General features: G+C 39.7%; 1 protein-coding gene across 1 annotated transcript in view; it reads left to right on the top strand.

Moving 5' to 3' along the window:
- Positions 1–1,256: 1,256 nt before the first annotated feature.
- Positions 1,257–10,734, top strand: part of ST18 (ST18 C2H2C-type zinc finger transcription factor) — a 68,088-nt gene continuing 58,610 nt past the window's right edge. Inside the window, 2 exon segments of the mRNA XM_021688426.1 lie at positions 1,257–1,446; positions 8,875–9,666. Coding sequence (XP_021544101.1) covers positions 1,266–1,446; positions 8,875–9,666 — 973 coding nt within the window. The 5' untranslated portion in view covers positions 1,257–1,265.

Below are 10,734 nucleotides of genomic sequence, written 5' to 3'. Positions count from 1 at the left end.
GAGATTTGTAACCCTCTTGGATTATCTTTCCTTCCAGAGTCTTTTGTTTTTCCTAGAAGGAATAGCGCCCCCTTTTTCTTCCCCTCTGAAGTTTTTTTAATCTACTGTTCTAAGTTCAAGAATTCATATACAACTATAATCATATTTTATGAATGGGCCACCATCTTTGCATTGATATTCTTGAGAGAACAATTTAAGACTTTTGTTTATTTGATAATATTATTGAGTATTCAATCATTTTTTTGTGATGGAGTAAGTAATATCTCAAATACTCTCAGTCTAAGATTCTCTATTCTGGATCTTTGCTTCTAAATCTCTTGCATTTTTCTTCAAAGGGCATTTAATAAATATCTCTCAAAGACTCACTGTGGGCTAAACCCTCTGGTCTTTCTGGATCTTGCCAAAAGAATGTCTTAACTTCAGCACATAGAGTGATCTGCATTAATTCTGAGTGAGCTATATGTAGGAAATCTGTTTTGAAAGGGCCGCCCTCAGGAGCATTTCCAAATAAAATCATGAGGACAGGAGTAAAGATAAACTGTTGTCCATTTTTGTGAAATCCAATCTTATTTCTCCTCCTTTTATTTGTTTGTTCTGTGTGCCAAATGGGTGAGAATCAGAAGGCAGAATGCCAGGTAACATCTTTTCACCTTTTTTTTTTTTTAATGTGTGTGTGTGTGTGTGTGTGTGTGTGTGTGTGTGTGTGTGTGACTGGAGATGGGTTGACGGGATGTTCCTAGCTTGCCCCTCCTTTTATGCTTTTCTCTTTCAGGTCAAAGCTTGGGATGTGGCATCTCAAGTTTGGTGCGTAACTGCGGCAGAGATAAGCAATTTGGGTAGCAAACAACTATTTGAAAAGCCTTGTGATTTATCCATACTGGACACGTTTTTTTGTGTCTGGTGGTATATTTTTCACATTAGCTGTTTCTTAGGATTAGCAAACCAGTGCAAATCTTGTTTCATCCCTCCCTGGATATTTAATGTAGTGCCAAGCAAAGCACAGATTAACATATGCTTACTCAAGATTAAAGATGATTTTTTTTTTTTAAACTCTTCTGATAAGCAGTAAAATAGAATCCACACAGTTAGTAGATTCAATGGACAGGCTGTTTTCATTAGTGCCAACAACTAACCCTAAACCCTTAGTCCCAGGTTCCACAGGCTTTGGGTTATACTTCATGGGAATCAAATGGCAAGTAGCAGTAAAGTCTTTCTCCATGTTCTCAATTTGCCTCAATCACTACAGCGCTGCATATGATTGCTCCATGGCGAAGAAGAGGAAAGCTGCAGAGCAGGCTTTGGGCGTCCCAGTCAACAAGAGAAAATCCCTGCTAATGAAGCCCCGACACTACAGCCCAAACCTGGATTGCAGAGAAGAATGTGATGACAGGACTGAGGTGGAAGAGGAAGATGGCCTCCAGGAAGCCAGCGATCGCACTGCCACAGGTAGGCAAGCGGGAACAGCCCAGACTTTATCTCCTCCCTGGCTCCAAAGCCTGTCTTAACTGATGTAGAACATATAGTCTGTGTGACTATAGAAGCAAATTCCCATTTGAAAGCAAAACCAAACATTTATTTCACTCAGCATCCATTTACTGAGAGCTGATTTTTTATCAGTAACGGCGGAGAGTCTAAATAGAAGTCAGAGAGAGTTCTTGCCTGAGTCCATTTTCAAAAGCACAGAATTGGAGACTGCCTCTTTTTGAGGAAAATAAAACCTACTAAGCCTTAAAGAGCACCTTGACTCCTTAACAGGACAGATGTCTATCCCTGAAAGAACCCTTGAAAATAAAAGGACATAGTTAAGCTTAAGGTATCTAAGATATGACATATATAAATAAAGCATTTACTTTGTTGTTTTATAAACATACAGAATATAATTTCCACCCCCAAATATAATAGGTATTAACAACACAGACTAATGCAGGTGACTTGTGACCTTAATCTTTTCACCATTTTTAAAATAAATACTTACAGCAACGGACTTAGCAGAAGGGACCAAAAGTTGACAGCCTAGATCCTTCATTAGGAAAATAATGTGTTATAGAAAATGTATCACTGTGCCCATTAGTTCTGAAATAATTTTCAGTTACCTTTAGGCACACATTATATTTCATGAATTCAATTCTTCACTCACTCACCAAATGCTGTTTGCATGCTAAGTGATAGATAGTTACTATTTTGAAATTTTAGGATGTGTTTCTCCCCAGTTCACAGTTACTCCTATTAGGTTCATGGTAGTCACAGTGCCTCCAGGAGTTGGACCATCACCAACCACTTTGTGCTTGAGGCTGAAATTGAAAGACATGCAAAATATCTCAAAAATTTATGAAAAAAATAAATGGAAATCAAAAGCTTGAGTGATTAGAAAATGAAATGAGGTGTACATATAGTCTATGAAATACATTTTTTCTGAATGTGACTTTTTAAGGAATCAAAATATACTAAATATGATGTTATTTGAAAAGAAGTATGTATTATACAAACCAAAGGCAAAGGGCTCTTAGATCATAAATATCGATTATAGACAGAATTACAGTAATAATGAGAGTGATTACTGGAAAAGATGTAAAAGCATACTGACCAACTGAACACAAATGTCAGGGCACAACCATCAGATCTTCAGTAATCTTGGCTTGCAAGTAGTTTGAGATTCTGTAGTGAAAACAAAGTTGTATGCTGATTTGACAGTGTTTAAGCAAATGTCCTGGCTTCTCTGTATTTAGCATATGGCTTAAAGCCTCATCGCTCATCTGTAAATTATAATCATCCTTGACTCATTTTGTTTCTTTGAGTTGGTCAGTTTTTGTTGATTTATGAAAATTGTAGGTTGAATCTAGTATTAGGGAAGGTCCTTGAATCGATGTGGTTAGACTTGAGGTATAATTCATCTAGTTGACATTAATTCACCGAGTATTTTTTTAAATGGGCATCTTTTACACCAACCCTTTCTTGTAAGTGCCATGAGGACAAGGACTGTATCTGCCCACTGACTTCCTGCCTTTTATGTTAGTTGTGTGATCATCATGGATGCTTAATATCCACCAAGAAAATATTCTGTCAAAATGTACTCAGTGAAACATTCAGTTATAAGCACTGATGGATATCTATTTGCAGGTTCACAAATGTTTTCCATTTTTATATTTAGCACCGGAAACACTACTAATAATGAATATGCTGACGTTATAGTGGTGGTGGCCATTATTTTTGAATTCTTAATATATTCCAGGTGCATAAATTATATATCACTTAATCCACCTACAATGACATGAGATATGCATGATTATGGTCCCAATTTTACAGATGAGATCATTGAAGACCAAAGAGATTTAATGCTTAAGGTAATGCAACTTGTAGGTGTTGAAAAGAAGATAATTAGGACACAATTGAAGGATAAGCAAAGTAATTATTTCCCAGCTAACCGTGCTCCATAATCCAATCCTCCCGTGCTCTGACTACCTTCCGAAAGTAGATAGAGCAGTGTTATATAACATCCAATCACAAAGTCACATTTCCAGAAATGACAAGTCACAGATGATCCTATCCCCAGTTGAAAGACTAAGTTGTCTTCAGTCCTCTGAGCAAGTTACCCACCACTCCCCCCAAAAGGAAAGAGAACTGAGTTAGTGCCTAACTCATAATACGGGTTTTTCACCTGTCGTCTCATTTACTCCGGGTACCCCGAGGTCTTTACCTTGCAGGAGTGTGCCCAATTATGCCTTCAGCAGGTGGTCCAGATGATGAAGGGGACAGTGCTTAGGAAGGCTAAGGTCCTGAGCTTGAATCCATTTAATGGCAAACGATGTCTCATACCCTCAGCTGGCTGTCTTTCAAAGAGCAGCAGGTAGGCATTAATGGTGATAGAAGAGAATGTGGACAAAACCGTACAGATACACCTTCACTGGGGCAAACAGAAGACGAGCTTGCAAAGTACTACCAGGAGGTAGGACAACTACCAGGAGGTTTCCCAATGCAGACTAGGAAAAAAAGGGTAACCTAGAAGTGAGATTAGCCACGTGTGTGGAGTCCCTCCTCAGTTTCTAAGCTCACATTCATGACTCAGGGAAATCTATCACAATTCTAGGAGCTCTAGGAGCTGAGATGATCATTTTAACAAATCTTAACTCTCAACACAATGCAAATAAGGGATAAACCACTCTGATTTTAGAACTTTGAAAGATAAATTCAGTTTTCTAGGGCTTTTATTCCCAGAGAGATTTACATATTCAAGAGACCTGGAAAACTAATTTATCTATACAAGTAACTTTGATAGTTCCAGAAACAGAACTAAAATCCAATTATAATAAAATCCAGTTATATTAAAGGAGTCAAACTCCAAATTTGTGATTTTCAGAGTAATTTTTAAAGTTGTTTTGGGACAGAACCGCTGACGCATAATGTGAGAATCATTAGCATATGCTTTCTAGGATTACCAGACCCCTTGGAGTAGAGATTTGGTTTCAAGCAAATAAACAAATGTGAACTTTTTCATATCAGGCAAAAACATTTATTTTTTTTTTACTCCATGTCACAGAAGTTGTCACCCAGCTCCGGCCCCTCCTCCTGCCTCACACTTTGAAATCCTTTCAGGAGGAGAAAGGGGTGTGCTAGGTAAACATCCAACCCTCTGAATGTCCCCCCCCCCCGCCCCCGACCCGGGGAGTGTGCCCGAGGAATTTTCTGTCCTACACTTTTTTACTGAGAAAGCTGAGGCATGGTTACTTGTTAATTTTTGTCTTGTTATTGCTGTTGATTCATTTTTACATATTTTATTTATAATTTAGGAGTCACTGTTTTTTGATTGAAAGTCAGCTGACAATTGTATTTTAGTATCTTCCTATAAATTTACCCTTGAAAGTACCCAAACTTGGGAAAGTAATGGACTATTAGTATTCTGAACAGTTTCTCCTAAGGGTTGCTTAGGATGTAAACATTAGTCGAGACATATGACCTACCTGGGCTATGGGATTTGGGGTAGCTTGTTGCAGAGGGATGACCCTGTGTCAGCCCCCCACCCCCACCCCCGCCACTACTGGCTAGCTGTGTGATCTTGAGCAAGCCCCTGGCCCCTTAGAAAATCATTTCCCTTCTGTAAAATGGAGCAGAAAGTCCCTTTCTTGTCATTACTGTAAAGATTAAATGCAATAAAGAACTGAACACCATGCCAGGAACATAACAGTTTATTGTCCTAGGATGTCACTGGATCATCCTCATTTAAAAGATGAGGACCCAGGATTCAGGAAACACAGGCCTGCCCCAAGGTCACACAGGCAGGTGGTGCTGGGCCAGCAGTTCGGCCCCAGTCTCTGGACCTCAAACCCGCTGCGGTTTCCCCTCCACGTTGTGCACTGTGCGTTGAAGCTCCAGTTTCTGAAGGCAGTCGATGAGCAGTTCTATAGCATGTGTGGCCCGGGTGGTAAACTGGCCGAGCCTCCTTCACACTGTGGACTGTGCCCTCTCTCAGGGATCAGTTTCACGACTTATTCTAAACAGAACACAAGCCCCACCCCATTTATGTGGAGGGTCCCATGTATCGCCTGCCATTACTATCCTCTGAACTTGTATCTGGGGAAGGGAGAAGACAGACGTCATTTACTGAACACCTGCTGTGTGGCATCTGCTTTGCGTGGGCTCCCGCGTCAACTCCACAGCGTGCCTCACTGTGTAAATGAGGACACAGGGTTCAGAAAGGTCAAGGATGCCTTTGGGGGTTGCACGGACTTGAGCATGCAAGCCCAGAAGCAAAACGAGGTTAGTTGTTTCCATGACCAAGGTACAAAATGAACCACCAGGCCACCCATGAAAAGAAAAACACACTAGTGTAAACACGTAGGCAGCCCATTACAAAGCTAAGAGAAACAAGAACCTCATCACGGATCTGTCAGGTTCAAAAGCTAACTCGACTTTTTTTTTTTCTTCTAATGACAGCGAAAGCCAGAGAGGCATGTGTATTATGAAAAGTTGGTTTGCAGATTTGCGGAACATCCCTGGAAACCACCGCGTACAATGCACGTAGCACCTCTATCGGCAGGACTCCTCTCTTTCTGAAGAATAATTAATAAATATTTTCTTTTAGCATATAACAAACAGTTGAACCAAACAATTATGTAAACTGGAAATGACCCAAAATGCTAGCAGTTGGCAGCAGCACAGTGAAACGCATTGTCGTGCACATGTGCGTTTTTGTCACTCCCGCCTCTCTGGTGATCTGCACTTAATAGGAATATTTTAAACTATGTAGCTAAGCAACAGAGGTAATTGTTGCTTTCTAGAGCTTTTGTTAGCACTCTAACACAGCCCAAATATGCATAATTAGGTATAATGTCTATAAATCATTATTGTACACATGTGGGTAGTTAAGTGGAGTGAGAGAATAGTTCAATGAATTGAGCATATTCACTGAAAATGCTTTTTATTTGTTTTCTGTAGTTCATAATACTTTAAAATTATCATAACCCTTTACACTTTCTCCTAATAGCCAACCATGATATTGAGAAAAACTTCATTTGCATTTTAGACTATGTTTAATATATTATTTAAACCTGGAATTCCTCTGATATGAATTCCGAAGGGAATAGACCATCCTATCACATATGATGTGCTTGTTTATCCAGCCTCTTTTCTAGGAAGTAAAATGTTAAATTTTTCAGTTTATGTTGAATAGATCCCAACAAAAGACTGCACCCTATAATCAGCATTATTTAAAGGGGCTAGTGTTGTGACTAAATTCTTCCCTTCATCCAAAAATGCTTTTAGTTACTATGGCAATATTTACTTGATCCTGGCAGCCCAGTGTTGATTTAGGGAGATAATTGCCAGAAAGGAAGATGATGGAGATGTATTTTTGAGTGTCCTTGTCAGAGACAATGTTTATAAAAAATTAAATGAGACCAAAAAAGGCACATTGTCTCCTGCACAGACACCCTCTCCTGCAGCTATCACACAGGATGGCTGTCCTTTTCTTCCCTCCAAAGATGTTTATTAACATACTTGGTGTCTTTCACAGTCTTTAAGGGGGCTTATTATTTTGTGTTGCCCATCCCCCACTTTGCCTTCAGAGACGCAGAAATGGTCCTGCTTCTTTTTTTCTTCTTCTTCTTCTTCTTTTTTTTTTGTCTTAGTGAATATAAGGGGACCATTCCTGGGTTGTCTGGAGCTTTTCACAGCCACATGTATGCTGGGGGGCGCCTGGGTGGCTCAGTTGGTTAAGCCACATGTATGCTGGGTGTCATGCTCCCCAGACCACTGTGCTTGCTAAACCAGGGCTGCTGGGTCACTAGCAGATCTGCACCCTGAATTGCACCCTTAATTGGTGTGTTTGCATTGGGACAGGCTTGAGTAGGCTATCATTATATATATATATATACACACACACATACACACACACATACATGTGTGTATATATATGCATATACATGTATATATATACATATATACATATACATATGACTATACACACACACATACTGTCACTGCAGCTGGACCACTCCAAGAGTGAAGCGGATAACACTGACAACTAGACTGGGACAGATCCAGTGGACTGTCCTGGACAGACTGGCATGTGGAGACCTGTTCTTAGTCCCAAGGCTCTTTGACTGTTAAGACTCCAGTCAGCCCACTACTGAAAACTATTAGTTAATGTTCTACATACTCCAACCATCTCCACCTCTCGTCTCATTGCCTTCTTACACAAATGCATGCAAGTACCAGGCCAGAAAATGTGTCACTATTTTACATATTTGATCATGCTGGAGAGCCTGGGTGGCTCAGTCGGTTAAGCTTCCAACTTTCTGATTTCAGCGCAGGTCATGATCTCAGGGTTGTGAGATCGAGCCTTGTGGTGGGCCCTGTGCTCAGCACAGAGTCTGCTGGAAATTCTCTCCCTCTGCTCTCAATCTCTCTCTCTTTCAGTCTCTCTCTTTCTCTCTCTCTCTCAAATAAATAAATAAATAAATAATCCTTTTTAAAAAAGATATTTGATCATGCTAATTCTCCCATTTACTTGTATTTCCCTTGGCATGGAATTTCGGTGTGACAGTTCTGAAAGTCAACAGGAAGCCTTGAAAGCTTTAGAACTCTTTTAGTTATCATCTGTATGTGGATGTATTTTATCTTTTAGCTAACATTCCATAAAATCTGGAAGTATGTTTGAGAAACTGTGGAGGTAGTGAACATAAACCAAACAATATATTACAAGTTAAAAAAAAGATAGCAGGAAGGGAAAAATGAAGGGGGGGAAATCGGAGGAGGAGACGAACCATGAGAGACTATGGACTCTGAAAAACAAGCTGAGGGTTCTAGAGGGGAGGGGGGTGGGGGATGTGTTAGCCTGGTGATGGGTATTAAAGAGGGCACGTACTGAATGGAGCACTGGGTGTTATACGCAAACAATGAATCATGGAACACTACATCAAAAAAAAAAAAAGTTTGAAAATACATTGCCATGCTAACAGAGAAATCTGATGAATGTTTCCTTTATAATGAGTAGTATTATGCATATTTGATTTCCTTTTGGTTGGCTAGGATTTGCAAATATAAGAGGTGCAATAACAACAATTTCACATTCAGCACTGTTATTGTTAAGTATCTATTTCAGTATCCTGGAAACAATTAGCTCTTAATATGCTGAAAATTCTACTAGCTCACTTCTTTAAATGCAATTCTCAGAATATTAAGGTCTGTTTTGTTTTGTTTCATATTCATTCATATATATTTTTCTCTTCGGTGTTTAGAAAATTGATAGAGCCCACATATTCGCATATTGTACTTACTGTGTAAATATATATAAATCTATCTCTCGTCTACATATTGGTGCAATTTTCTTAAAATATCTTTTGCTGTTGTTTTTTAAATATCGGCTTTCTTTTTCCATAGAAGAAATCGCGATAAAACCTATGGATGAGAACCTTCATTCGACTGCACAAGACAACTCCGATGGGAAGGAAGACAGATATGGCTGCTATCAGGAGCTCGTGGTCAAATCTTTAATGCACTTGGGGAAATTTGAAAAAAATGTTTCTGTTCAGACCATAAGTGAGAATTTAAATGACAGTGGCATCCAGTCTCTAAAAGCAGAGAGTGATGAAGCTGATGAGTGCTTTATGATTCATTCTGATGATGGAAAAGAAAAAATCGATGATTCCCAGCTTCGGTTCTGCTCCTCAGAGGACAGTGAGAGTAACTCTGAAAGTGTGGAGAATGGTTGGGACAGTAGCTCCAACTTCTCAGAAGAAACCAAACCACACAGGGTCCCAAAGTATATTTTAGTGGATAATAGAAAAGACCTATTGGAAGTTCCTGAAATAAAAACTGAAGGTGACAAGTTCATCTCTTGTGAAAACATGTGTGATTCTGAAACAGAAAGGAGAGACCCACAGACTGCTCACATGGAACCGCGGGACAGCAAAGCCCAGCCCTCATTCGCTGGGATGGAGGAAGAAGATAACGAGTGTCTGGCAGCCATGACAGAAGAGTCTGTTGACCTGGAGAAGGCGAAGGGGAACTTGAGTTTGCTGGAGCAGGCAATTGCTCTCCAGGCTGAGCGAGGTTGTGTTTTCCACAACACCTACAAAGAGTTGGACAGGTTTCTACTGGAGCACCTTGCTGGGGAAAGGAGGCAAACCAAAGTTATTGACATGGGTGGAAGACAAATCTTTAACAATAAACGTAAGGCACATTTTTTTTTTGCATTTATTTTAGGAATAAAATTGCTTTGAGGGTTGGAAGAAAATTTAGTAAGATTTGATTACCACTTCCAGATAGCTTTTGACAACTTGATGCACTTTAAAAACCAATTCATATTATAAAACAAACTATTTCTTTTTTCTCTCTCTCTCTCTGCTCTCTAGGTTGTTCTCAAATCAAGCTTTGTCAGTTTTGCAATGTTTTTACACACAAAAAAAGAATCATTGCCTCTTTTTCTCTTAATTTGACAGCTTTTAAAAAATATATAGTACTTGTACAGTACTATATTGGACATGTTAGAGGTACATTAGTACTTTTTGGATTTTAAATCATTTTATTAATCAGATCAATTCCAGAAATTTAATTTTTCTTTCCCACTTTCTTTCTGGGATCAGCTGACTCCTTTGGAGCTTTAAAATAATGTCGAGCTACTGGCAAGTCAGGCAGGATAAAACTGGATGTTAATGCCTTTATAAGCCTATGCTTTTACCAGTTCTCTAACTCAGGGCCACAAATATCTGGTCCAAACATGAAAGAGAAAAATAAATGTGCTTGGAGGAGGCCTTAAAACTGTTCCTCAACTTTAGCGAAATTGTGTCCCGTCCCCCATAATGCTACTCCACCCCCCCCACGCTGAGTCTTACACCAGATGGGCCTGGTGATAATTCCCAAATGGTGGTTCTCAAGTGCCTAGAAGGCCTGTTTAAGATGGGTATTTCCAGGATCCTATCAGACTTACTGCTCCAGAACTTGCATTTTTTTAAGCGTGTTTTTCAGATGATTCTTGCGTACCTTAAAATCTAAGAACCATAGAATTAGAAATATCTTTTTTTTTTTTAAGATTTTTATTTATTTGACAGAGAGAGACACAGCGAGAGAGGGAACACAAGCAGGGGGAGTGGGAGAGGGAGAAGCAGGCTTCCCGCGGAGCAGGGAGCCCGATGCGAGGCTCAATCCCAGGACCCTGGGACCATGACCTGAGCCGAAGGCAGACGCTTAACGACTGAGCCACCCAGGTGCCCCGAATTAGAAATATCTTAAAGAAAATCA

Source organism: Neomonachus schauinslandi, chromosome 4 (genome assembly GCF_002201575.2).
Source record: "Neomonachus schauinslandi chromosome 4, ASM220157v2, whole genome shotgun sequence".
NCBI classification, from domain to species: domain Eukaryota; kingdom Metazoa; phylum Chordata; class Mammalia; order Carnivora; family Phocidae; genus Neomonachus; species Neomonachus schauinslandi.
The sequence above is the reverse complement of the archived record's forward strand: the minus strand, read 5'-3'. Positions and strand labels throughout refer to the sequence as shown.